This window comes from Rhinopithecus roxellana, chromosome 18, assembly GCF_007565055.1.
Source record: "Rhinopithecus roxellana isolate Shanxi Qingling chromosome 18, ASM756505v1, whole genome shotgun sequence".
NCBI lineage: Eukaryota > Metazoa > Chordata > Mammalia > Primates > Cercopithecidae > Rhinopithecus > Rhinopithecus roxellana.
Genome location: NC_044566.1, coordinates 97,869,402 through 97,893,583, shown reverse-complemented (window position 1 = coordinate 97,893,583; position 24,182 = coordinate 97,869,402). Strand labels below are relative to the sequence as shown.

Sequence of the window (24,182 nt, the reverse complement as noted above, 5' to 3'; positions counted from 1 at the left end):
CCCACATTTCTGGGATTTCAGGTTAAGTCTTATGGTTTGACCCAAGCAATTTTTGACTTTGTAAAGAGACAATACTTCTAAGATAATCAAACTGGTAAATTAATACCTTTGGGAGATGTTTACATGCAGGTAAGCAAATTTGCTGAGTTAGATCAGATTTCCCAAAGGCGATTTTCCAAAGCATTAGTGGAAAAGAGCAAGAAAAACAGGTGAACAATATCTCACTTGTACAAAGAGCTGTGTTTTACTGAACCACTACCTCAAACCGGACTTCATGTAGGGTGTTTTTAAAGTTTGCAAGTGGAGTGTTAGTGAAAATTTTATGAATTTATTAGAAGTATGATCTTGAAAGACAAAAAACTAGCTAATTTATAGAAAAACCTCAGTATTCTTCTCCTAAATGGCAGAAGAGAGTACAGGAGAATAACACAGATGATGGTGCTGCTGATGATGCTGGTGATGGTGGTGGTGGTGGTGGTGGTGGTGGTGGTGGTGGTGGTGGTGGTGGTGAAGACCCCTTGACTAGTATGTACAAGCCTTGTTATCATTTTCGCGTCACACATGAGGAATCCGGGCAAACCTGTTATACTGTACCAAAGACACTAAGACACGAGGCCTCCAGGATTCACAGAATTACAAGATCGATTTCCCCATGTCAAAGGAAGACTTGGGGAGGACACCTTATGGAAGCTCCGGATAAGTGACAACGAGGTTAAAGAAGAATACTTTAAATTCAAATGAGCTGGGTGCGGTGGCTCACACCTGTAATCCCAGCACTTTGGGAGGCCAAGACGGGCAAATCACGAGGTCAGGAGTTCAAGACCAGCCTGGTCAACATGATGAAACCCCGTCTCTACTAAAAACACAAAAATTACCTGGGCGTGGTGGCACATGTCTGTAATCCCAGCTACTTGGCAGACTGAGGCAGGAGAATCGCTTGAACCCGGGATGTGGAGGTTGCAGTGAGCAGAGGTTGCACCACTGCACTCCAGCCTGGGTGACAGCAAGACTTGGTTTAAAAAAAAAATTTTAAATGGCTTAAAAAAATGGCCCAGGACAAAGAGATATCCAGGACTGATTTAATGACAAGTTCTTTAGCTCTTGACACTAGCATCTCTATGGCAACTTCTTTGTAAAGCAACCAGAAATCCTACTCCTTCTGTAACAGGCAAGACCAGGGCAAACTATGGTATAATTTATGGCATATCTCAATACAAAAGCACAAATAAAATAAGAAAATATCAAATCAGGTCTTATCATTATTACTGCCCTGATGGGAAAGAAAATACAGTCAGCCTTCTGTATGTGTGGGTTCTGCATCCCTGGACTCAACCAACCTGGGGTTGAAAATATTTGGGGGAAACAAAACAGGTGATTATGTGAACACGCATAGTTTTTTTCTTGTCACTATTCCCTAAACATTTATTTATAATACCTAATATAATGTATATTTACATTACATGAACAATTATATAATATACAATGTACAATGTACAATTATATAATGTACAATGTACATTATATAACTGTACCCAATGTACATTGTATATTGTACATTATATAATGTATATTTACATTGTATTAGGTATTATAAGTAAGCCAAGATGATTTAAAGTACATGGGAGCGCACCCATAAAAAAAAAAAAAAAATCTTGTCCTTTGCAGCCACATGGATGCAGCTGGAGACCATTATCCTAAGCGAATTAACACCGGAACAGAAAACCAAATACCAGATATTCTCACTTATAAGTGGCAGGTAATCATTGGGTACAGACAGACATAAAGATGAGAACAAAGACACTGCAGACTACAAGAATGGGGAGAGAAGGAATGCGGCAAGGGCTGAAAAACTACCTATCAGGTACCACACTCACGGCCTGGGAGATGGGAGCATCCATACCCCAAACCTCAGCATCACACCATACACCCGTGGAAAAATCATGCACCTCTACCCCTGAATCTAAAAAAGATGAAATTATTTAAAATATATAAATAAAATGCCATATATGGGAGGGTATGAATAAGTTATATGCAAATACTATGCCACTTTACATCAAGGACTTAAGCATCCTCCGATTTTTTGTATCCTCAAGAGGTCCTATAACCAATCCCATACGAATACCAAGGGACAACTGTTTAATGTAAAAACTTACTTTGAATGAAAGCCAACCAGAAAACAGAAACACTGTAAGTTCTCTCCAAAATTGTGAAAAACAATCAAAAATTCAAAGTGTTATCCCAAACATCCAACTATTTTCTTAAATACCATTAAAAACAACCACAACTAGATTTAGAATATAAAGAAAGCCTGTATCTGACACGGATTCCACTTACATTTTTCTTCAGTTAAGAAAATTATATGGAATATGACTAAATGGTTCATTTAAAAAATACAAAAATTCTCTTTCTCAAATATAGTCTTTTCTCCTAGATTTAATTTCATAGATCCAATTTCACTGAAGTTCACTTCTTAATACAAGTGTGATGTAAGTGAAGGTTTTAATGAACAACAACAAAAATTTCCATAAACACAACTATGAGATTGAGGCAAAGAAACACTGAAAACCAATTTGATATTTTTAATTAGATTTCATTATAAATTTAGTAGTCTGCAACAGCCTGTTATTAAAGGCAGCCGTGCCCTGACAGCAGTAGAAAACTTTCATTATACACTGGAAAATTTTGCATAAAGAAAAAAAAAACATTGGCCTGATGCAAATATCAAGCTTCTCTAGTAAGGTGTAAATGATTCTATTTACAGAAGTTTTCTTCTTTTTTCTTTTTTTAGAGACAGGGTCTTGCTCTGTCACCCAGGCGGGAGGGCAGTGGCTATTTATGCAGTATTTAATTTACATAAAACTTTCCCAGAATGCTTCTGATGCTTCAGGTGAGGTACATGTTTAATGCTGAATGTCACTTACCTTCCGATAAATCATATGGCACATGGCTATTCGTAACCTCATCCCAGCACACTGAACGTGATAAAAATATAAGTGATGCAGTATAGCCAAAATGAGCGTGCAAACAGTCAGCACCGTGGCATAGGCGTACGCTGTGTTCAAAGCCACGGAATCCATGGGATCGTAATTTTCAAAATAATTAATAATTTTTCCCAAAAATATGGGCTGGATTACTTTGGCACTTTCCTAAAAGAAGAAAAAAGAAAGTCTTTAATTAGACATAAAGACCACACCATTTCTTTTTCTTTTTTCAGATGTTGCTCACTCTGTCACCCATCCTGGAGTAAAGTGGCACAATCCTAGCTCACAGTAGCCTCGAAATCCCTGACTCAAGCAATCCTCACGCCTCAGTCTCCCAAGTAGCTAGGACTACAAGTGCACACCATCATGCAGAGCTTTTTTCTTTTTTTTCTGTCAAGACAGGGTCTCACTATGTTGCTCAGGCTGGTCTTAAACTCCTAGGCTCAAGTGATCCTCCCACCTCAGCCTCCCAAAGTGCTGGGATTACAGATGTGAGCCACTGCACCCAGGCTCATTTTTTCTTAACACAAGTTTTACTTTTATATTTTCAAAGTGCAACATTCATCACTAATCTAAAAGAAAAGCAGAACTGTTTTCTTCTTTAAGACAAGCTGATAGCAGTTTTAACCTGAAGTCGAAATTCTAATTTCAAAGGCAATAAAGTTTTAGTATATTGTGCTTGGTACACTGTGGGTGCTCAGTATGACAAACAGTGCTTTAAAGCACACTTGGCAAACTACCAAATTAAATCTTGGCCTAAGGTGAATAAGAAAACAAGTGACCAAAGAGAAATAAGGAATTTGCTTACAAATGGACACCCCAGCTCTCACCCCACTTCATCTAACTCCTGACATCCCAGCCCACAGGAAAGTTGAGAAGGCTCTTGTATGGGAGGCCACCACTCTTTCCACCTTCTTCACTGTTAAGAGCCTTTATGAATGGAGATAATGGCACAAACCCAGATCAGAAAATCAAACTCTCCAATTGTTCCCAATCCAAACTCCACATGTCAATAGATCTAAGACAACCAAGTCCAGCTTCAATTGGAGTGGGGAAAAGAGCCAGGCTTGGGAGGATTCCAGGCTCTTGGACCCATAGGACATTGCTTCAATATGTTTCTGCCCCCTACAAGCCTAGATTTGCCTAGAAGAACTGCCACTTTGGCTCAGGTAGTGCAGAGTCAAAAATTAAACACACCAGAAATTGACCTCAAAGGTAATGTCATCAGTAGTTCTCTAATCAGTCATACTTTGAAGGTCCTGGTTTTGAAGTAATATTAATAATCATCTATTCCCCAAGGCAAAATTAAAACCCCACACCAATGAGCTGGGAACAAGACATAGGGAATGCAATGTTAACCTCCAAGACTAAGGCAAAGAAACAGCAGAATACAGCTTGAGCCATGGTTTGAGGTAAGCAAAGGAGCTTTCCTTTACTCTCCCTGCCAAATGAGCACTTCACTCCATAATCTACTTCCTCCCTCTAGAAACCCTTGTAAGGGACCCTTTTCCCCCATCAAAGAGAACCAAACACTCATTTCAAATCCAGGTCACCAAAGGTAAACATGTAGGCCTTTGACATCGTTTCCTCCTGACTTCTCAGAAGACAAAATGCAAAAAGGTTGAAAATCTCTTAAGAACTTGACTTTGAAAAACAACTTTTCCTTTTAAGCAATCTCTCCTTCTTAACAAAGACATAATAAACACCTGACAGATTTGCTATTGATAGCTGTTTTTTGTCTATCATAAGTGAGGGAAGAAGAATCAATAAAAAACAAAAACAAAATTAACACACACTTTCATCCCAAACAACTAGCGCTGGATCAGGATATTTACAGAAGACATTCCCATTCCTCAAATGGGTCATGATATTAAATCTCAACACTCCTGTCCTGGCATGCATACACACACACACACACACACACACACACACACACAAACTCACAGACTTCACCAACCGCGTTGCCTTCCAGGAGGTCATGGAAGTTTTCCCCGATGATATAGAAATCAGAAAATACCATTTAGTTGAAGAATTATGAATAAGATGATCAGATATCAAGAATGCAGAGGCTCACTGTTACATTTCCAGCATGCCCAATCATTCAAGAGGCACTAAGAGTTTATGGAAGAGTCCCCAGTACAATGAGTCATAACACGGACTGTGTAGAGTTTACTGAGATGAAAATCTGGAAATTTACATCAAGAAGCAAGAAGACGCATGTATACATATGTAACAAACCTGCATGTTGTGCACACGTACCCTAGAACTTAAAGTATAATAAAAAAAAAACAGCAAGAAGACCAAACTGTACACATGGGCAGCCCCAGCTCAGGAGTGCCAAGGGGAACCAGGGCCGCAGCAGACACACCTGGGCTATCAGCCAGAAGCTCAGTGCTAACTCTTTGCATTTCTAAATGTTCCTGAAACTTCTCACGGTCCCTGGGAGTCACTGTTACCTGTTAACACACTTCTCCATTTCAGCCTAGGGTGAGTACAATTCAAACAGCAAGAGGGATGGCCCCCAGAGGAAATAACAGATGCAATAAACCCAGCAAAAGAGAATGCAAAAGGCAGGCAGGTCACAACCACCTAATTGTCCAGATTTCCCTGCCGAGGGATAGCATTTAATAATCCAGTCAAGTCAACGGGCTCCCTGGTGAGTAATGCTGGTTTTTGGTCCATGCCTTTCCACGGACCTCTCCATCCCATATCTTAACCCTCAATTAATAAGAAACAAAACAACTGGGAAAATACTCATTATCAAAATTATAACTAACCAAATTTAAACTTTCTAAATATCAGTACCAAGGTCAAAAGTAACTCACATAAATTCTCCATCTTAGAGACCAACCAATCTACGACCTGGTGAAGAGTCTTTTCACAAACAAGCTAAGAATACAGTCCTTACTCCTTCACAGGAATTCTCCTCAACTGTGACACCACGGAGATTTTTAAGAGTTCAGTATGATACTTCAGTGTTCCATGCTTCAGGTTCTACCGGAGTCCCAGAGTACTTGAAGGCAGATATTTCTCAATGGATTTGGTACTCAGCCTCCTGACATTTGAGCCCTATCCCTTGCTTTCTTGCAGTGACACATTACATGTCTAGCCCCAGTGGGCATGCGGCCTCCACGCTCCTGCTCCCCCATGCACTTCAGATATTCCTTGCCCAACTGCACCGCACCTGATTGCATGGGAAGGAAAGAAAGCACAAGAAATACAAACAAGCTACCAAAGAAGAACATGTTTGAGTGAAAAATACAAGCAGAAAAGAGTGAGCTGTGGAAAAATGAGTAAGCAGTTTGTTTTAGAAATGGGGAAATACAGCCGGGCGCAGTGGCTCTCACCTGTAATCCCAGCACTTTGGGGGGCCAAGGTGGGCAGACCACTTGAGGTCAGGAGTTCAAGACCAGCCTAGCCAACATGGTGAAACCCCATCTCTACTAAAAATACAAAAATTAGCTGGGCATGGTGGCTCGCACCTGTAATCCCAGCTACTGGGGAGGCTGAGGCAGGAGAATCACTTGAATCCAAGAGGTGAGGTTGCAGTGAGCTGAGATGGCACCATTGCACTCCAGCCTGGGGAACAGCACAAGACTCCATCTCAGGAAAAAAGAAGAAAGAAAGGAAAGAAAGGAAAGAAAGGAAAGAAAGGAAAGAAAGGAAGAAAGAACTGAAGGAAGGAAAGGAAGGGAAGGGAGGAAGGAAGGAAGGAAGGAAGGAAGGAAGGAAGGAAATGGGAAAGGAAGGAAGAAAGAAGGAAGAAGGAAGGAACTTTCCCTGCATGAGAAAGTCCGCCCTCCCTCCCCATCCCTCAATCCGCCCTCCCTCCTCCCCCTCACTCCCCCCCTCCTCCCTCCCCCTCCCTCATCCTCCCCCCCCGAACTCCCTCCCCCCTCCCTCCCTCCCTCCCGAAGCCCTCTCAAAGCCAGACCTCCCCGCCCTCCGCGCTCCTCCCCTCCTCCCTCCCGCCCTCCCGCCCTCCCCACCCCCTCCTCCCTCCCTCCCTCCTCCCTCCCTCCCTCCCTCCCATCCCCCCTCCCGTTTTCACTTTCCCCCCTGTTTTATCACATCCCATTCCGGAAGAAAAAAAGTGAATCTGGGGAAATAATAACTATTAAGACTCCAGATATACCTGAAGTCCTCTCTGAATCGGTGCAGTCCTGACTGCATGTTAGAATCACCCGGGAAACTTACAAGCTCACTGACGCCCAGGACCCATCCCCCAGATTTAGGGCCAATTGATCAGGGTGGGGCCTGAGTTCCCCATCGCTGGAAGATTCTGGAGTGTAGAAACCAATGCCTGTACACATCACTATTCTCCTGTCCTGCACTGTCTCTGTGTCTGAGTCTAGAGGGGCTGGAGAACCGCTGTGAAGAACTTTTTTGAGACGGAGTTTCACTCTTACTGTCCAGGCTAGAGTGCAGTGGTGCAGTCTCAGCTTACCGCAACCTCCGCCTCCCAGGTTCACGCCATTCTCCTGCCTCAGCCTCCTGAGTAGCTGGGACTACAGGTGTGTGCCACCCCGCCTAACTAATTTTTGTATTTTTTTAGTAGAGACGGGGTTTCACCATATTGGCCAGGCTGGTCTCCAACTTCTGACCTCATGATCTGCCTGCCTTGGCCTCCCAAAGTGCTGGGATTACAGGCATAAGCCACTGTGTCTGACCCTGAAGAACTTTTAAGATCACAAAGGGCTTTTAATCAGAGCTGCTGCCAAATGTCAGGCTTCCAAGAAAACCCCTTAGGAAAAAAGGATGCTGAGATTTCACTGATGAAACTAAGACCTTCCATTCTGCAGAGCAGGGAAAATTCAATGTTCAGTAAAGACTGTACCTACCAAACAAAAGGATGAATCATAATTTGTTTTTTTAACTTTAAACAAAATAGTTTAACTAGTTTGTTTGACTTAAAAAAAAATAGTTTGAAAAGATAGTCCCTGCACATTATCATCTACCCTAAGGACAACGTAAACTGCAAAGAAAAAAATTTAATTTATTTTCAGAAATCATATTATGGGTAATGGTATTGATACTGTAAGATAAAATAAATGAGTAAGTATGTTGATATCAAGGGCTGGGATTAGGCTAGTGAGAAAAAAGAACAGATGAAGGGAGAAAAGAGATACAGATGTAAGAGCAAAGCGATGAAGTACAAACACCAGTGTCCTGAATCGGATTTGGAAATACCCACATAAATGCATGATATGTTTATCTTTAAATATAAACATATTAAATATAAACATAAAAGGAGTTAAAGCTGCTAGGAAACATGGTTGATTCCACAGCTGGAGCAAAAACTGTTCAGGGAGCCTAAAACATCTTGTCATACCAGAAAATGAGGAAGCTAGCAAAGACTAACAGTATACATGCAAAAGACTCAGAGCCCAACTTCAACAGACTCCCACTAGCCAAAGGCAGCCAAAGTGTGGCACAGGGATAATAACTATAATGAACAGCACAGCAGAACTGTTTAAATCCATGAGCTCACAATCATATTCATCAAAATAAACAGAACAAGCAATAACAAAAAAATCCACTAACTCCAGAGGAAAATGCTGGAGAATCACTATTTTGAAAGTCGGTTTTTAAAAAAAAGTAACAAAATTAATCATTTCTCCTGCCTTTAAGTATACTGTAACTCAGGGTATCAAAGAGTTGACAGTGGCAAAGTTTCTCTTTATGCAAATATTTCAGCTAATAAATGAGGAACTGGAATATCACCACTTTGCAAACTCCTAACAAATTAATGGATCGTAAGCAATGATCATGAATGGCTCCAAATATCACACACACACAACCAGACCTAAGCGAGGTATCTGGAAGTGGCAGGTGGTACACACCCCCACCTACAAAGTACTCCTGCCAAACGCAGGAGGGGGGAAAATAAAACCTGAATCACATCAAGCTTCTAGATCTAACTACTAACTTCTGGTATCAGATGGACATGTTAAATGATACAGCATGCAGGGATGCAGAGGGGGTCACGAGAGGGGTAGGAAGGATTTACAATGAGCCCAGTCTAGACCCTGGGAATCTGTGCAGGACAAGCAAAATGGTTTCTTCAATTAAAAAGTACACATGCGACCAGGCACGGTGGCTCACACCTGTAATCTCAGCACTTTGGGAGGCCAAGGCAGGTGGATCACTTGAGGTCAGGAGTTTGAGACCAGCCTGGCCCCATCCCTACTAAAAATACAAAAATTACCAGGGCGTGGTGGCAGATGCCTGTAATCCCAGCTACTCAGGAGGCTGAGGCAGGAGAATCACTTGAACCCAGGAGGCACAGGTTGCAGTGAACCAAGATCACTGCACTCCAGCCTGGGCAAGAGAGCAAGACTGCATCTCAAAACACACATACACACATACACACACACACACACACACACACACACACGCACACGCACACATCTTCAAAGAGGGCAGTGAGCAAAGCTTCATAAAAATCAAGAGTGGTCATGAGTTGATAGTTACTGAATCTGGCTTAGGGGTAGAGGGGGCTTAGTGTCCTGTTATATTTTTATATTTTTGAAATGATCTTTAAAAACCTAAGAAAGATACCAGCACTTTGGGAGGCCGAGGTGGACAAATCACTTGAAGTCAGGAGTTCGAGACCAGGCTGGCCAACACGGTAAAACCCTGTCTCTACTGAAAATACAGAAATTTGCTGCATTTGGTGGTGTATACTTGTAATCCCAGCTATTCGGGAGGCTGAGGCAGAAGAATGGCTTGAACCAAGGAGACAGAGGTTGCAGTGAGCCGAGATCATAGCACTGCACTCTAACCTGGGTGACAGACTAAGACTCTGGCTCAAAATACAAAACAACCAAAGAAGGAAAACACCACCTGAGGCTTGGTCTTGGCCCTCATGTCAGGCAGCTGAACAAGAAATGTAGAATTGGAGTTAATAAAAAACACCTCATTGGCCAGGCACGATGGCTCACGCCTGTAATCCCAGCACTGTGGGAGGCCAAGGCAGGCAAATCACAAGGTCGAAATCGAGACCATCCTGGCCAACATGGTGATACCCCGTCTCTACTAAAAATACAAAAAAAAATCAGCTGGGTGTGGTGGTGCACACCTGCATTCCCAGCTACTTGGGAGGCTGAGGCAGCAGAATCATTTGAACCCGGGAGGCAGAGGTTTGCAGTGTGCTGAGATCGTGCCACTGCACTCCAGCCTGGCGACAGAGTGGGACTCCGTCTCAGGAAAAAAAAAAAACCTCATTTCTCAGAGACACATTTAGATAGTTTTCAACTATTTAAAATACAAAGACCAACAAGCAGCATAGATACAAATGGAGAAGCTGCCTGTGTCGTGGTTTGGCCCACACAGAGGATTCCCAAGCTCCTCCTTCCTCCTGCCCCACTGCAGGCTCTAAGTGGGTGGATACTTGCTCAGCCCCCACCACAGTCTCCATGGAGGTGCACACAGGGGACAGATGTGCTGGAAATTTGCAGGCTGTTCTGTTCTAATTAGCATTTGCCTGTAAGAGCACCGTGTTCACCAGTTCACCATTAGACTAGTACTTATTTCTCTGGGCATTATAATCATTCCTTAACTCTGATAATCATTCCTAATCTCACTTGTATTTGAAATTCCAAACTCAAAGACTCCCACAAACTGGTGTCACCATCCCTCTTTCTGCTAGTGCCACCATTAGTCCCCAGGGAAGGCCCTGCTTGCATTCTGCTTAGTTAAGAGTATATGGCTAGGGAGTTATGGATCCACAGCACAGTTGTTCTGTAGCCAGAGGAATTAACCCATTCGTGCCTAGCATTCCATTATTGGAATGCTAAGTTTGTGGGAGTTATTTATATTCTACTACTCAAGGTCATCGCCAATGTCTGATTTTTCACACACACACACGCACAAAAATTGGCAACCTCTGGCATAAGTGGGTTAAAAAAGGCCTGAATGTCATCACAGAAGCTTTTTACAAAATGCTAGGTTGAGTTTAGAGCTCCCACTATCTAAAATACGAAGATCCACAAGCGGCACAGATACAAGACCAAAAAATGAAAAAGCATCTTCATAAAATCAGTTGTGAAACTAACATTTGTTCTAACTCCATAATTTTTTTTTCTTTTTCTGAGACAGTCTTGCTCTGTCACCCAGGCTGAAGTACAGTGGCATGATCTCAGCTCACTGCAACCTCCACCTCCCAGGTTCAAGCAATTCTCCTGCCTCAGCCTCCTGAGTAGCTGGGATTACAGGCGCCCACCACCACACCCAGTTAATTTTTATATTTTTAATAGAGATGGGGTTTCACCAGGTTGGTCAGGCTGGTCTCGAACTCCTGACCTTGTGATCCACCCGTTTTGGCCACCCAAAGTGCTAGGATTACAGGCACGAGCCACCGCACCTGGCCTAATTTTCTTTTTTAGAGACAAGGTCTTGCTTTGTCACCCATGCTGGAGTGCAGTGGTGCAATCATAGCTCACTAAAGCCGGGAACTCCTGGGTTCAAATAATCATCCCTTAGCACGCCAAAATGCTGGGATTACAGGCATAAGCCACCATGCCTGGTCAATAAATAGCTTTAATGATTGAAAACCCAAAACAGCATCTGAAATGCTTTTGAGATGTTACACTCACTACCTTCATCTTAAGAAATTATTTCCAACTTCTCCAAAACAGCTCAGTGTCAATAGGCAAGTCTGGGAAAACGAGAGTATTTATACTAGAATTCAGGCTGTTTTCACTGCCAGAAGGAAAAGAAAAAAAAAATCCAAGGATTACTTCAAGTTGAACTGGGAAGAGCTTTAGCTCCCTGAACTTTACTGCGTCGGAACTAAAAGTTCTACCAGTTATCATATTAAAGACACAAAGTTAAAATGAGCATCATCCACGAGTCACCATGATCATCTAAAAAATAACTGACTGTCTAATTTTATACCATAAACCACCAAGGTATTGGTGTAAACACATGACCAACAAGTGCTCTCCTGTGAAAAGCCCAGGCTCCACTTTATATGAGAGGTGCCTGCTGCGAGCACTGTGTGGGTCCATCTTAACACCTTAGCCTGCCGCCCTAATACCTGGGGCCCACCTTGCTAGTGGGAGAGTTCAGATACCAGGACAGAAGACCTGTCCCCATACTAGTGGCTGATCTGGGGTCTTCATCCTTGCCAAGCAAACTGCACACCCACTTCACGATTCAGGCCCAAGGCTTCTAAAACTGCAGAGCTATCATCGCTGTGCAGGAAACCCAGAGCCTTTGATAAGTAAAAACAGGGAACTTGATATCTGCCCAGACCATGAGTCAATGTCGTGACCATTCAAGACCACAAACTTCCCCCTCGTCTGTCTGTTAAGACAACTGGGAATGGCGTCTTAACAGCGCAGATGTTGATGAACTTGGGTCAGCAGGGCTGCCACGCCTCATACGTTTGGAGGATGGTACTTAGTGGGAGACAGGTTTCTAAAGGGTTCTTGGTCAGCCAGGCACGGTGGCTCGCGCCTGTAATCCCACTACTTTGGGAGGGCGAGGTGGGTCGATGGCTTGAGCTCAGGAGTTCTAGACCAGCCTGGACAACATGGTAAAACCTCATCTCTACTAAAAATACAAAAAATAAGCCAGGCGTGGTGCATGCCTATAGTTACAGCTACTCAGGAGGCTGAGGTAGGAGGACCGCTTGAACCCAGGGAGATGGAGGTTGCAGTGAGCTGAGATCACACCACTGCATTCCAGCCTGAGTGACAGAGACCCCGCCTCAAAGAAAAACATTATAAAAAAAAAAAAAAAAAAACGGTTCCTGGTCAACCTGAAGGTACCTTGGTGCTCTGATCTGCCCAGCACCCCAGCAACTCTCTAGCATGTCACCTGACTTTCCGGCCCCAGGAGACCTAGGAACCTAGGGTAATTTATAATCCCCAATCTCATTTCCCACAGCCATGCCCCACTGCTCCAGGGAGCTCTTAGCATCAGACTTATCCCTAGGCCAAGTTCAAGAAGCATGTGCTAGAGACACCGAAAGCACAGTTCTCAAGACACCTTTACGACAGTCTGGAGATGGTTAGGGCTCTAAGTCAGCGTGCCTGAGACTGAATCTGGGCTCTGTCATTTACACTTTGTGTGGCCCTGGGCACATTATATAACTACATGGCACCCAGTGTCCTCTTCCCAAAAGTAGGGGTAAAAGAATGCCTTCTGACTGAGCATGGTGATTCCTGCCTGTAATCCCAGCACTTTGAGAGGCCAAGGTGGGAGGATCATTTGAGCGCAGGAGTTCAAGACCAACCTGGGCAATATAATGAAACAAAAAATACAAAAATTAACCAGGCATGGTGGTACGCACTTGTGATCCCAGCTACTCGGGAGGATTGCTTGAGCCCAGTAGGCCAAGGTGCAGTGAGCCAAGATAGCACTACTGCATTCCAGCCTGGCAACAGAGACCCTATCTCAAAAAAAAAAAAAAAAAGAAAAGGAAAGGAAAAGGAAGGGAAAATAAAAGAAAAAGAAAAGAAAAAAAAGAAAAGAATTCATAGCAGTTCCTGGTACATGCTATTTTTCAAGTATTCACTGTCACTATTATTACATCTATTGCTACTAGCACTGCTGCTGCTGCTACTGCTACTGAGTACCAACCACTACTAATCCTGCTGCTGCTTCTACTAGCACTGCTGCTACTAAGCAGTACTGAGCATGAGCCCCCATATTTGCCAGGTCCTCCACTCCCTACTCTTCTGCCATGACTGCCCAACAACCACCCTGCTAAAAGAAAGACCAGCTCTCCACCAACTGTACCTGTATTAAGCTCCCCTCGATCTGGGCCCCTTCCCACATGCCCACCAGCAGTAAGGATGACCATGCTCCCAGCACCAGAGTGGGGCCTGTCCTCAAGTCTCAGGAGAAATACACATTTCTACAGCCTCTACTTCTGTGCCTGCTTCTCCCAAAAGCTTATCCAAATCTCACTGTAGTCTAGTCACCATCTGTGGGTTAGAGACCCCAGCCCAAGTGGCTGGCAGCCCATGACAGCACGGACAGCCCTGAGCATGACAAGCTCAGTTCATTCTAGATCATCCTGTTTTCAATTTCATAAGAACTGGTAACAAAGGGAAACTAGAGAAATGGAAGTAGCTGAGGGAGGCCTGCCTCGAAACCTATGTGAGGCCATTCATTCCTACTACACCTAACCAGACACCTGGGGTGAGCCTCAGGCACTTAACGGAGGCTCCACGGTTACCAGACAACTTCTCTGAGGTTGCACAGCCAAACTGGGCCAGGAAATCCCGCACACACTAGCCACATTGACAGCAACTCGTCATTCTGTTTCTTTCCAGCTGAGATTGATTGGGGCCATGGGAAAACACCATCGCTGGGACACCTTGGCACAGGTTGAAGAGGGGCTGGGAGAACCTGAGGGGCTCCTACGCCCTCTTCCACCCTCAAGTCAGTTCCACCAGTTATTCTACATGTCCACCCCATCCTCCACAAAGCCACAGCAGCATGCAGGCAGTACCCTCTCAAAGGTGGCATTCACCATCTGGCACCCTGGCCAACACATCTTTGTCACCAATGAGACCATCCATCTCCCAGGACCGTCCAGTCCCCTGTTGTCTGACAGATTCCTCTGGTGTAGGGCAGAGCGCACCTACCTGCCTCCCACTGCCCACCAAGCCCTCCACAACAAAAAGCATGTTCAACAGGAGCTACACCCCCCACATACAAACCAACCCTCTCCACCTCATTCCCAAAAAATGCACCGTGACAACTCCCCATCCTGCATTTAAAGCCACCCTTTTGTAGCAACAGCAACATCCGCCCCTCTTACTTTCATGGACCACTGACATCCTACGGTAGCACAGAGGACACAAGTCACCAAGCAGGACCCTCCGCATCCCCTCTAGCAGGCTGCAGACCAGAACAGGCAGGCTACCTGGCAGTGTGCCTAGGCAGAACACTGTCTTGCTGCAGGATCTCGATAGAGGCCCTTCAGGGTAATGGAGGTCATTGCCCTTCCGGCTTTCTGCCTTTGATTTTTCATGGAATGTCCATTTATACACTCTCTGCAGGGCCAGGCACCAAGACTCTACCTTCCAACCGGCAATCCACTCCGACAACAAAGAAGACACACCAGACGGGTGTGATGAATCCCCTGGGATGCACAGTCCTCGGACCTTCTTCCCAGAGGGGGTTTTGGCTCCCAGCACCTGGGCCCATTGGGAGGGGGTAGCTCTTGGGTGCTTCAACCAGCTCCAGCCTCTGGGGCACCACCATCAGCCCAGGTGCAAGGCCCTCAGCTCTGTTTCCCTGAGAGGGGAGAGGTGACAATACCTCTCCAGGAGAGCATTTATCAGATTTGGCTTGGTGAACAATTATTTGTTGAGCACCTGTAAAGTGTTTTACATTATTCTGGGCTCTGACCAAAAATCACTTCCTCCAAACCACAGGGCACGCGCTCCTCGAGGCTGTAGGATCCTCTTTGGATCAGGAGTGACTCAGCATTTAAAACATTTACTGTGCACCAACATTGTCCTACTATAGAATAAAATGCTCTTCTTCCATGACACAGCATTTTAATTGGTTCCAAGAAAAACAATAATGACCTTGAGCTTTAGTCACTTAAGTATTCACTCGGATAAATACACTCACTGAACTAACTAAGTAATGCTTCCTAGACACGTTTAATCCTTAGACCTTAAAATACCTTCAAACCCCATCTGGCCACTTCCCCCTTCTGTTCCCCCATCCATTACAGCACCATCAATGGTGAGCACATTTACTCTATGTGTCCTGAAAAACAATTCACGGTATGTAAAAGCTTTTACCTCAATTAATGTAAAAATTCCCAAAACTAAGTAAGATTTCCAGTAACACTTTATGATTGCTCTTGTTAAAGAAGGCTTCTGCGCGTCATTCTCAGCTCTGAAAACTTCTTTATCCCAGAACCTACAATGAGGAAAAAGCTTTGTAAATAACAATGTACCCTGCCACAATATAAAACAGGGGAGGTGGCAGAGTGACAGGTAGGGATTTAAGATAGGGCATTTTGTGACTATCTCATAAATGCTGCTAATTGATCCCAGGGCTCCTGAAGGGTATGTGTGGTATAGAATCTGTAGCATCAGAAAAACAGGCTTTGAGGGGAAGTCTGGGGAAACAAGTTACTGCCAAGCTTTGCTGGACTGAAGCCCCATCGTAGCACACATAAGCCAGACAACCTCCTCCAGCCACACCACTTCCACCTCCAGGGACAGACCTCAGGCATCTCGGGCCTTTGATGCTGGCTCCCCCAACCTTTACAGAGGCCCTTCCCATGGGGAACCCATTGCCTGGTGGCTTCTGTCTGCAGTTAAATGGTGGGCTTTCAATGCCCCGTAAGATTGGAGCACACATTGCAGGGGTACCCAAGTTAAGTTCAGGAATCCAGAAGTTCAGGAGCTTCCTCCAGGCCACCATGGTAGCTGAGCCTAGGGGCAGCCTGAGGAAGGTGACAAACATTCACCTCAAGGGTATAGAGGCTCCAGACGGGACTCAGGAAGGCAAAACCCACTCCCCACACACAGACACCCATGCTTCCTTAATGCCCACTTTACTGCCTCCCACTTACCCTTGCAACTCCTCTCCAAGGTGCTGTGAGCGGTCTTCTGGCAGTACTGAATACATATCATCTTCCTCTAATCTCCGTTTATGGCCAATCTTAAACAAGGGATTGAGCCACCTGTCAACAAGAAAAAAGAAGAGACATATACCCAGAATTACACATCCGTGTTTAAGTAGACTCCTACCTCCATGGGTTTGGCTTAAACTTACCTTTAAAATACATATAGCTATATACAGACAGAAAGATATGAATATATAGAGATAGAGAAAGAGAAAAATTAACGTGTGCACATGCGCACGCACACACACACACACACACATATACACACACACAATCCCTAGCTTTATCCACAGAGAGGCCCCAAAAGCAATGACACACCAGTAGCTGAGAGCTGGTGCCCAGATCTTGGTTTCCAATACCATTATTCTCTAAAAGGAACCAGGGCTTCTTCAAGAAATAGATGATTCCAAGGCTGGGGCAGAAAAAGTACACGAGGGGCCATGAGATACCATAAGATCAGGAAACATTCAAGGATTCAGGAAGATGGGCCCAAAGAACAGAAGACCCAGCTTGACAAGGTCCCACTAGATGAGTCTGTGATAATAGAAGCAGACAAATAAATCATGACAACAATGAATTCTAACCCACTGAATAATAAAAGAATCCACTAATCCTTACTGAGACATAAATGGGGGAAGAAGGAAAAAGCTCTCAGATAAAGAATGATGGGGTTAGAAAACATTTTCAATGGAAGCTAAAACTAGTCAGTGAAAGTTTGATGGGACATTTACATAATTTAAAATTATCTAGGTACAAATTATTTATTAGTTATAAAAGGAAAAAATAGTAATCTTGCAGAGGACAGAAAGAACTTATTCAAATATTTTGAGATCCTTTTTAGTAAAAAAAAAAAAGAAAAAAAAGAAAAAAAAATCAAAATGGTCATCATCCATTAGGAACCATTTAAATGATAATAATTAACATGCACCAGGCATAGTGGCTCACACCTGTAACTCCAGAGCTTTGGGAGCCTGAGGAGGGAGAATGGCTTGAGCCCAGGAGTTTGAGACCAGTCTACACAACATAGTGAGATCTCCATCTCTACTAAAAATTTAAAAAGAAAAAGTCTAGGCAGTGGCTCATGCCTATAACCCCAGCACTTTGGGTGGCTGAGGTGGGCGGATCACTCGAGGCCTCGAGACCAGTCTGGCAAAACCCCATCTCTATTAAGAAAATATAAAAATTAGTGAGGTGTGGTGACACATGCCTGTAGTTCCAGCTACTCGGGAGGCTGAGGCACAAGAATCACTTGAGCCTGGGAGACAGAGGTTGCAGTGAGCTGAGATTGATGCCACTGCACTCTAGCCTGGGCAACAGAATGAGACTGTCTCAAAAAATTAAAAAATATAAATAAAAAATAAAATAATTAAAATTTAGCCAGGTGTAGTGGTGTGTGCCTGTGATCCCAGCTATTCCAGAGGCTGAGGTGGGAGGATGGACTAAGCTCAGGTGGTCAAGGCCGCAGTGAGCTGTGATCGCCACTGCACTTCAGCCTGAGCAGAGGAGCAAGACTTTGTCTAAAAAAAAAAAAAAAAGAAACATATTTCTGCTTGTGCCTTATTAGGAAACCTCTAATAACTTTGATAGATGCAATTACTCAAGTACACAGATTTCTTTCATCTTGGCTGTCTTGTCCGGCCATGTGTCACCTTTAATAGGCATGTTTTACTATGGGGATTGTCTAATCTAGGAAGCCCTTCCCATGGGGAACCCATTGCCTGGTGGCTTCTGCCTGCAGTTAAATGGTGGGCTTTCAATGCCCCGTAAGACTGGAGCACACATTGCAGGGGTACCCAAGTTAAGTTCAGGAATCCAGAAACCTCCTAGTGATCCAAACTAGCAATTCTAATTAACCCAATGGCAAGAACTCATCAACTCACCTCTTTCTCCCCACCTCCTCCAGAAAACTGTAACCTAACTAGCCCAGCTTCAACTTAGGTGGGTTTCCCAGACATGCCTGAGATGATTTCTGCATGCCTGAGACCTCCCTTCCAGTGGAACATCACACAGTATATTTCAGCAAGGACTTCTAAGTAAAATTGACTGGTGTCTTTTTGGACTAAAGAGTTTTTTTTTAAATCAGGGAATAAAACTGGCTCCAGGAAGTTAAAAAATTAAGGAAAGTGAGAATGGTAACTCTGTTCCACAGGCTGAACACTTAACTGCATAATATTTAGAAATATTATAAGGAGGGGTGCCACTGTTGAGTTACAGTATCTGCAATCAGAAGAGACCCAAAGCTTCTATTAGAGGATGACACAAATCAGTGAGGACTTAACAAGGACCCTCCTACTCCCTCTCACTGCCCAGATCTCAAAAAGCTGGGCTGAAAGACGTGAGTACAAGAGCTAAAGGCTTCTGCCTGATGAAAAAAGTCTACTCTGACAAGAGACTAAATTATCTTCAGCCATCTATGTAAGGACTTTATACATGGAAATCTAAGTCAATTGGCTCCTTAATACCAATGTATCCCTGAGGGGGTCTAGTCAACAATTCCAGACCACCGCCAAATAAGCCCTTCCTCCACCCAATTCTGCCCCAATAGCCCTTCTCTCCTCAGACATAGTCTCTTCTCCCCCTCGTCTTCCACAATACTTAGTGCAGCAGCATCACTTCCCTCATAACTGTCCTACTAGCAGTACAGCACTTTCAGGGCAATGACTACTCCCATGTTATTTGGAATCCCCATTATGCCTGGTATGTGATAGATAATAAATAGTTATGGAAAGAATGAATGACTGTATTATTGAATAAGACAGATGGGTAGAGTACCTTGAGCAATGATCTAGGGTACAATTCAATACAAACTCAACATAGCATAGTCGTGCTCAATGCCATACACAGGAAGCCATCAGCTTCAGCAATACAGGAGACATTCTCTGCCCAGGATCACAACCCCCAGCATCATTTCCAGCAAGCAGGAGTCTTAGACAAGGGTTAGTAGAGAGATTTGTTATTTATTGTTGGTGGTGGTTGCATTGAGTTTTTGTTGTTTTCCCCCCCAAAGATTTGAAAAGTTCTAAATACTAGTTTCTTTTTTTTTTCTCTCTTCTTTCTTTTCTCAGATGGAGTCTTGCTCTGTTGCCTAGGCTGGATGGAGTGTAGTGAAGTGATCAGAGCTCACTCAGATCAGATCAGAGTTCAGCAGCCTCAAACTTCTGAACTCAAGCAATCCTCCTGCCTCTACCTCCCGAGTAGGTAGGAGTACAGGCACATGCCACTGTGCCTGGCTAATATTTTTGTTTCTGAGAGAGACCGGGTCTCTCTCTGTTGCCCAAGCTGGTATCAAACTCCTGGGCTCAAGCGATCCTCCCACTTTGGCCTCCCAAAATTCTGAGGTTACAGGCATGAGCCACCAAGCTTGGCCAATAGTGGTTTCTTAATGTGGTATAAGGGGGAAAACGCAGGTCCCCATCTCTGTGACCCTGACCAGAGTCCTCAGTTTCTATGAGCTTCATGCTCCTCATATCTACAATTAAAGGAGGAAATAAAAGCTAATTTATCTTTGGTAAATCCCCTCACTTTCTCTTTCTCTCTCTCCCTTTTTTCCCTTTCAGCTCTCTTTTAGACCTCTCTGCCTCCTTAATTCCCTGAAGGCCCTTTCTATTTCTCTTCTCCTCCTCTTTCCTGACCTTTTTGTAACAACTGGCTGAGATGGAACTAAAATATTATTTCATTACTTGATACTCACTGAATCAAGATTGTTCTCTCTTTAATGGACAAGTTCAATATTTTACATTCTTCAGAAGCCAAGCCTAATAAAACCTTTTTCAATGGATTATGCATTTGCATAACCCTAAAATTAGAGTCTACCAAAGAAGAAAAGTTTCCCCACCTTTATTAGAAATAAACAATACTAAAAGAAGAGACTAGGGAGGGAAGGTCATCTCTGCTCTATACCTCCTGAACTTAGCCCTGGAATCATGGGATCCAGGAGGTAAGTGAGAAGGCAGGTTTGTGCTCAGACCAACAAAGGAGAAGGTCAAAGCTCCGAGCTAAGCTGAGAGTTTAGAGAACAAGGAAAGCTAAGGGCAGGTTGAATGAAATCCCCTGAGGCAGCCCACTGAAGGAGTTCACTCATGTCTCTTGATGTTATAGTCATCCCCCCATATCCACGGTTTCACTTTCCACAGGTTGAGTTACCCATGGTTGACTGAAAAGATTAAATGGGAAATTCCAGAAATAATTCCTAAGGCTTTAAATTGCATACTCTTCTGAGTAGCATGATGAAATCTCCCACAGATCCATCCAGGATGGGAATCCTCCCTCTGTCCAGCATTTCCACACTGCAGATGCCACCCACCCTTAGTCACTTAGCCACCTGGGCGATCAGATCTATTGTCATGGCATCATAATACTGGTGTTCAAGTCACCCTTATTTTACTTAATAATGACCCCAAAGAACAAGTACAAGGATGCTAGCCATTTGGATATGCCAAGGAGAAGCCACAAAGTCCTTCCTTTATGTGAAAAGGTGAAAGTTCTCAAGCCAGTAAGAAAAGGAAAAAAAAAAAAATTGTATGCTGAGGTTGCTGAGATTTGGTTTAACAATGAATCTTCTAACGATGAAATGGTGAAAAGTATATTGTTGTAATTATTCCATTTTCTTATTATCATTGTTAATCTCTTACTGGGTTCAATTTATAAATTAAACTTTACCATAGATATGTGTAAGTAGGGCCAGCTGCGGTGGCTCATGCCTGTAATCCCAGCACTTTGGGAGGCCAAGGCAGGTGGATCACCTGAGGTCAGCAATTCAAGACCAGCCTGGTCAGCATGGTGAAACCCCATCTCTACCAAAATACAAAAATTAGCCGGGTGTGGTGGCAGGCACCTGTGATCCCAGCTACTTGGGAGGCTGAGGCAGGAGAATTGCTTGAAACTGGAAGGCAGAAGTTGCAGTAAGCCAAGATCGCACCATTGCACTCCAGCCTGGGCGACAGAGTGAGACTGTCTCAAAAACAAAACAAACAAGCAAAGATATGTGTAAGTAGAAAAACAAAAAAAACCCCACTAGGGTTCAGCACTATCCACGGCTTTAGGCAGCCACTGAGGGTCTTGGATGAGGGTAGTTCCCCTGCCTCCTCGGATTGGGGGGACTACTGTACATCTATAGAGAGAAATAGATACACAGGACTTTAACTAGATGCCCTTAATGCTTCCTTCTGTGAACTTTCTCTATTTGGAAGCCACAAAATAGTAAAGGACTAGAATTCTGGTACCAGGAATTCAACATTTATTTTAAACAGTATCTGCTGCCTGGTGACCACCCTAGACTCTTAACTTCTCATCTTGGTATCTTTAAATCTGAATGCCCTTTGTTCTTCATTCAGTTTTCACCGTTCTCCCTCACCTTCCTGTGTTTCTAAGGAAAACACCTGAGAATGCTTCTCCCCTCCCCATGCCTCCACAATAGAAAGGTTAGTGCACGGCCAACCATGCTTGCCCCGGGCTTTTTCCAAAAGAGCTCCATTGAAGAAATGATGCTGAGTTTCCATTTTGCACACTGACCCCGCCTTGGGGCTCACCCTCTGCCTTTACCCACACTTAAATTTTCTCTGTAGCATCTGTCACCATTTGAAAGGCTATCACATTTCACTTTTTCAAAAACTCATGTTTTCTCCCCAGAGCATCTAGGCTCCACAAGGATGGGTTTTTTGTTTTGTTTGCTGCTAAGCCATTGTCTCCTAGAACATGCTGGGCACACAGAAGGCACCTAGATTTGTCCCATGAATGAGCACATCCTCCAGAAATCCCCAAATTTGGCCTGGCATGATGGCTCACACCTGTGATCCCAGCACTTTGGGAGGCTAAGGAAGGTGGATCACTTGAGGTCAGGAGTTCAAGACCAGCCCGGCCAACATGGTGAAACCCCATCTCTTCTAAAAATACAAAAATTAGCTGGGTGTGGTGGAGGACACCTGTAATCCCAGCTGCTCGGGAGGCTGAGGTAGGAGAATCACTTAAACCCAGGAGGCGGAGGTTGCAGTGAGCCGAGATTACGCCACTGCACTCCAGCCTAGGTGACAGAGCAAGGCCCCGTGGAAAAAAAAAAAAAAAACAAATTTAATATAAACTCCAAAACCCATCTTCAGAGACAAGTCTCCATATAAATATAATACATGGAAGGTTAAGTGTTCCTTCAAATGTGGGCAATACCCTCATGCAAATGTTTGTATAAAGCAGATTTTTCTCTCTTTTTATGAGACAGGGTCTCTCTCACCCATGCTGGAGTGCAGTGATGCAATCATACCTCACTACAGCCTCAACCTCCCAGGCTCAAATGGTCATCTCACCTCGACCTCCCAAGTAGCTGGGATAACAAGGCACATGCCACCATGCCCAGCTATTTTTTTTTTTAAGTATATTTTTGTAAAGACAGTCTCACTATATTGCCTAGGCTGGTCTCGAACTCCTGGCCTCAAGTAATCCTCCCACCTTGGCCTCCCAAAGGGTTGGTATTATAGGCATGAGCCACTGCGCCTGGCCTAAAGGGGGTTTTATAAACAGAACTGGGTAACACTTTACTTTCTACCTGAATTTCTCAGAGTATTATATGTTTTTTTTCTAAATCTAGTCTTAATAAGCTTTCAACCTCTTTACATATATAAAATAGTTTTCTGAAATAATGGTCATAATTTTGCTAAAAAAAAAAAAAAAATGACCAGTGCCTAAGGGCACATACAAAATCCCTAACTCATAACCAACTGCTGATTCAACACCTCCTCCTTTGGGGTGTCTGATAAGCATATCAAACTAAACAGTGTCCAAACAGAACACCTTATCATCCCACAAAAAAATCCTGCTCCTCCCAGGCTTCTCCCTCTCAGTTATCAGCCGTCACATCTTTCCCCTTGCCCAGATTTTCCAAAAAAAAGAAAACCTTCAGGTGACCCTGCAGGCCATCCCTACTTTGTCACTCTTAGACAGGACATATCTAAGCCATCAGCAAGTCCTATTATTTCAGCCTGCAAAGTATATCCAGAAACAGTCACACTGACCCTATGAGGCTCACCCTCTGCCCCTGCCCACGCTTAAATTTTCTACTCAGCACCTGTCAACATTAGAAGGGCTATTATATTTCACTCTTTTTGAAATCATGTTTTCCCCCGGAAGCATCTAGGCTCCACAAGGATGGGGTTTTTCTGTGTTGTCTGCTTCTAAGCCACCCACACCTAGAACATGCTGGGTACACAGAAGTCACCCAGATTTTTCACAGGAATGAACACATCCTCTAAAAATTACCTATTTTAACATATTTAAACTCCAAAATCCATTACGAGTCCATGGTGTCAAATTCTCAGTTACAAATATAAATATTAAATAATTTACAGCTATAAATAAGTCTGCAATAGCAAAAGTTTCCTAAAAGCCTGGATTCTGCAAATGGGTTTCAGAAAGAGGGTGCAAGGACACACACCGGTGCAAATGTGCATTAACTGAGTGCTGGCGGGTAAGGAATGGTGTAGCCCATCGCCAGCACAGCTTCTCATGTAACGCTCCAGCAATTCTGCTCAGACCCCAAAACCTGCATGCTCAAAAGAAACAAAATCCTTCCAAGTTCACCAGGGCCTCTGTCCTTATAAAGC

The 24,182-nt window shown here is 43.9% G+C and overlaps 1 protein-coding gene across 2 annotated transcripts in view; it reads right to left on the bottom strand.

The window, feature by feature from the left end:
* The window catches only part of ABCC4 (ATP binding cassette subfamily C member 4), a 292,989-nt gene that overhangs the window by 218,752 nt on the left and 50,055 nt on the right, over nucleotides 1-24,182 (bottom strand). For both annotated transcript variants that reach the window (XM_010358905.2, XM_010358906.2), the window contains exons 2-4: nucleotides 16,540-16,650; nucleotides 15,758-15,878; nucleotides 2,922-3,146 (exon numbers count right to left, since the gene is read on the bottom strand). In XM_010358905.2, coding sequence (XP_010357207.2) covers nucleotides 2,922-3,146; nucleotides 15,758-15,878; nucleotides 16,540-16,650 — 457 coding nt within the window. The remainder of the gene's footprint in view (nucleotides 1-2,921; nucleotides 3,147-15,757; nucleotides 15,879-16,539; nucleotides 16,651-24,182) is intronic.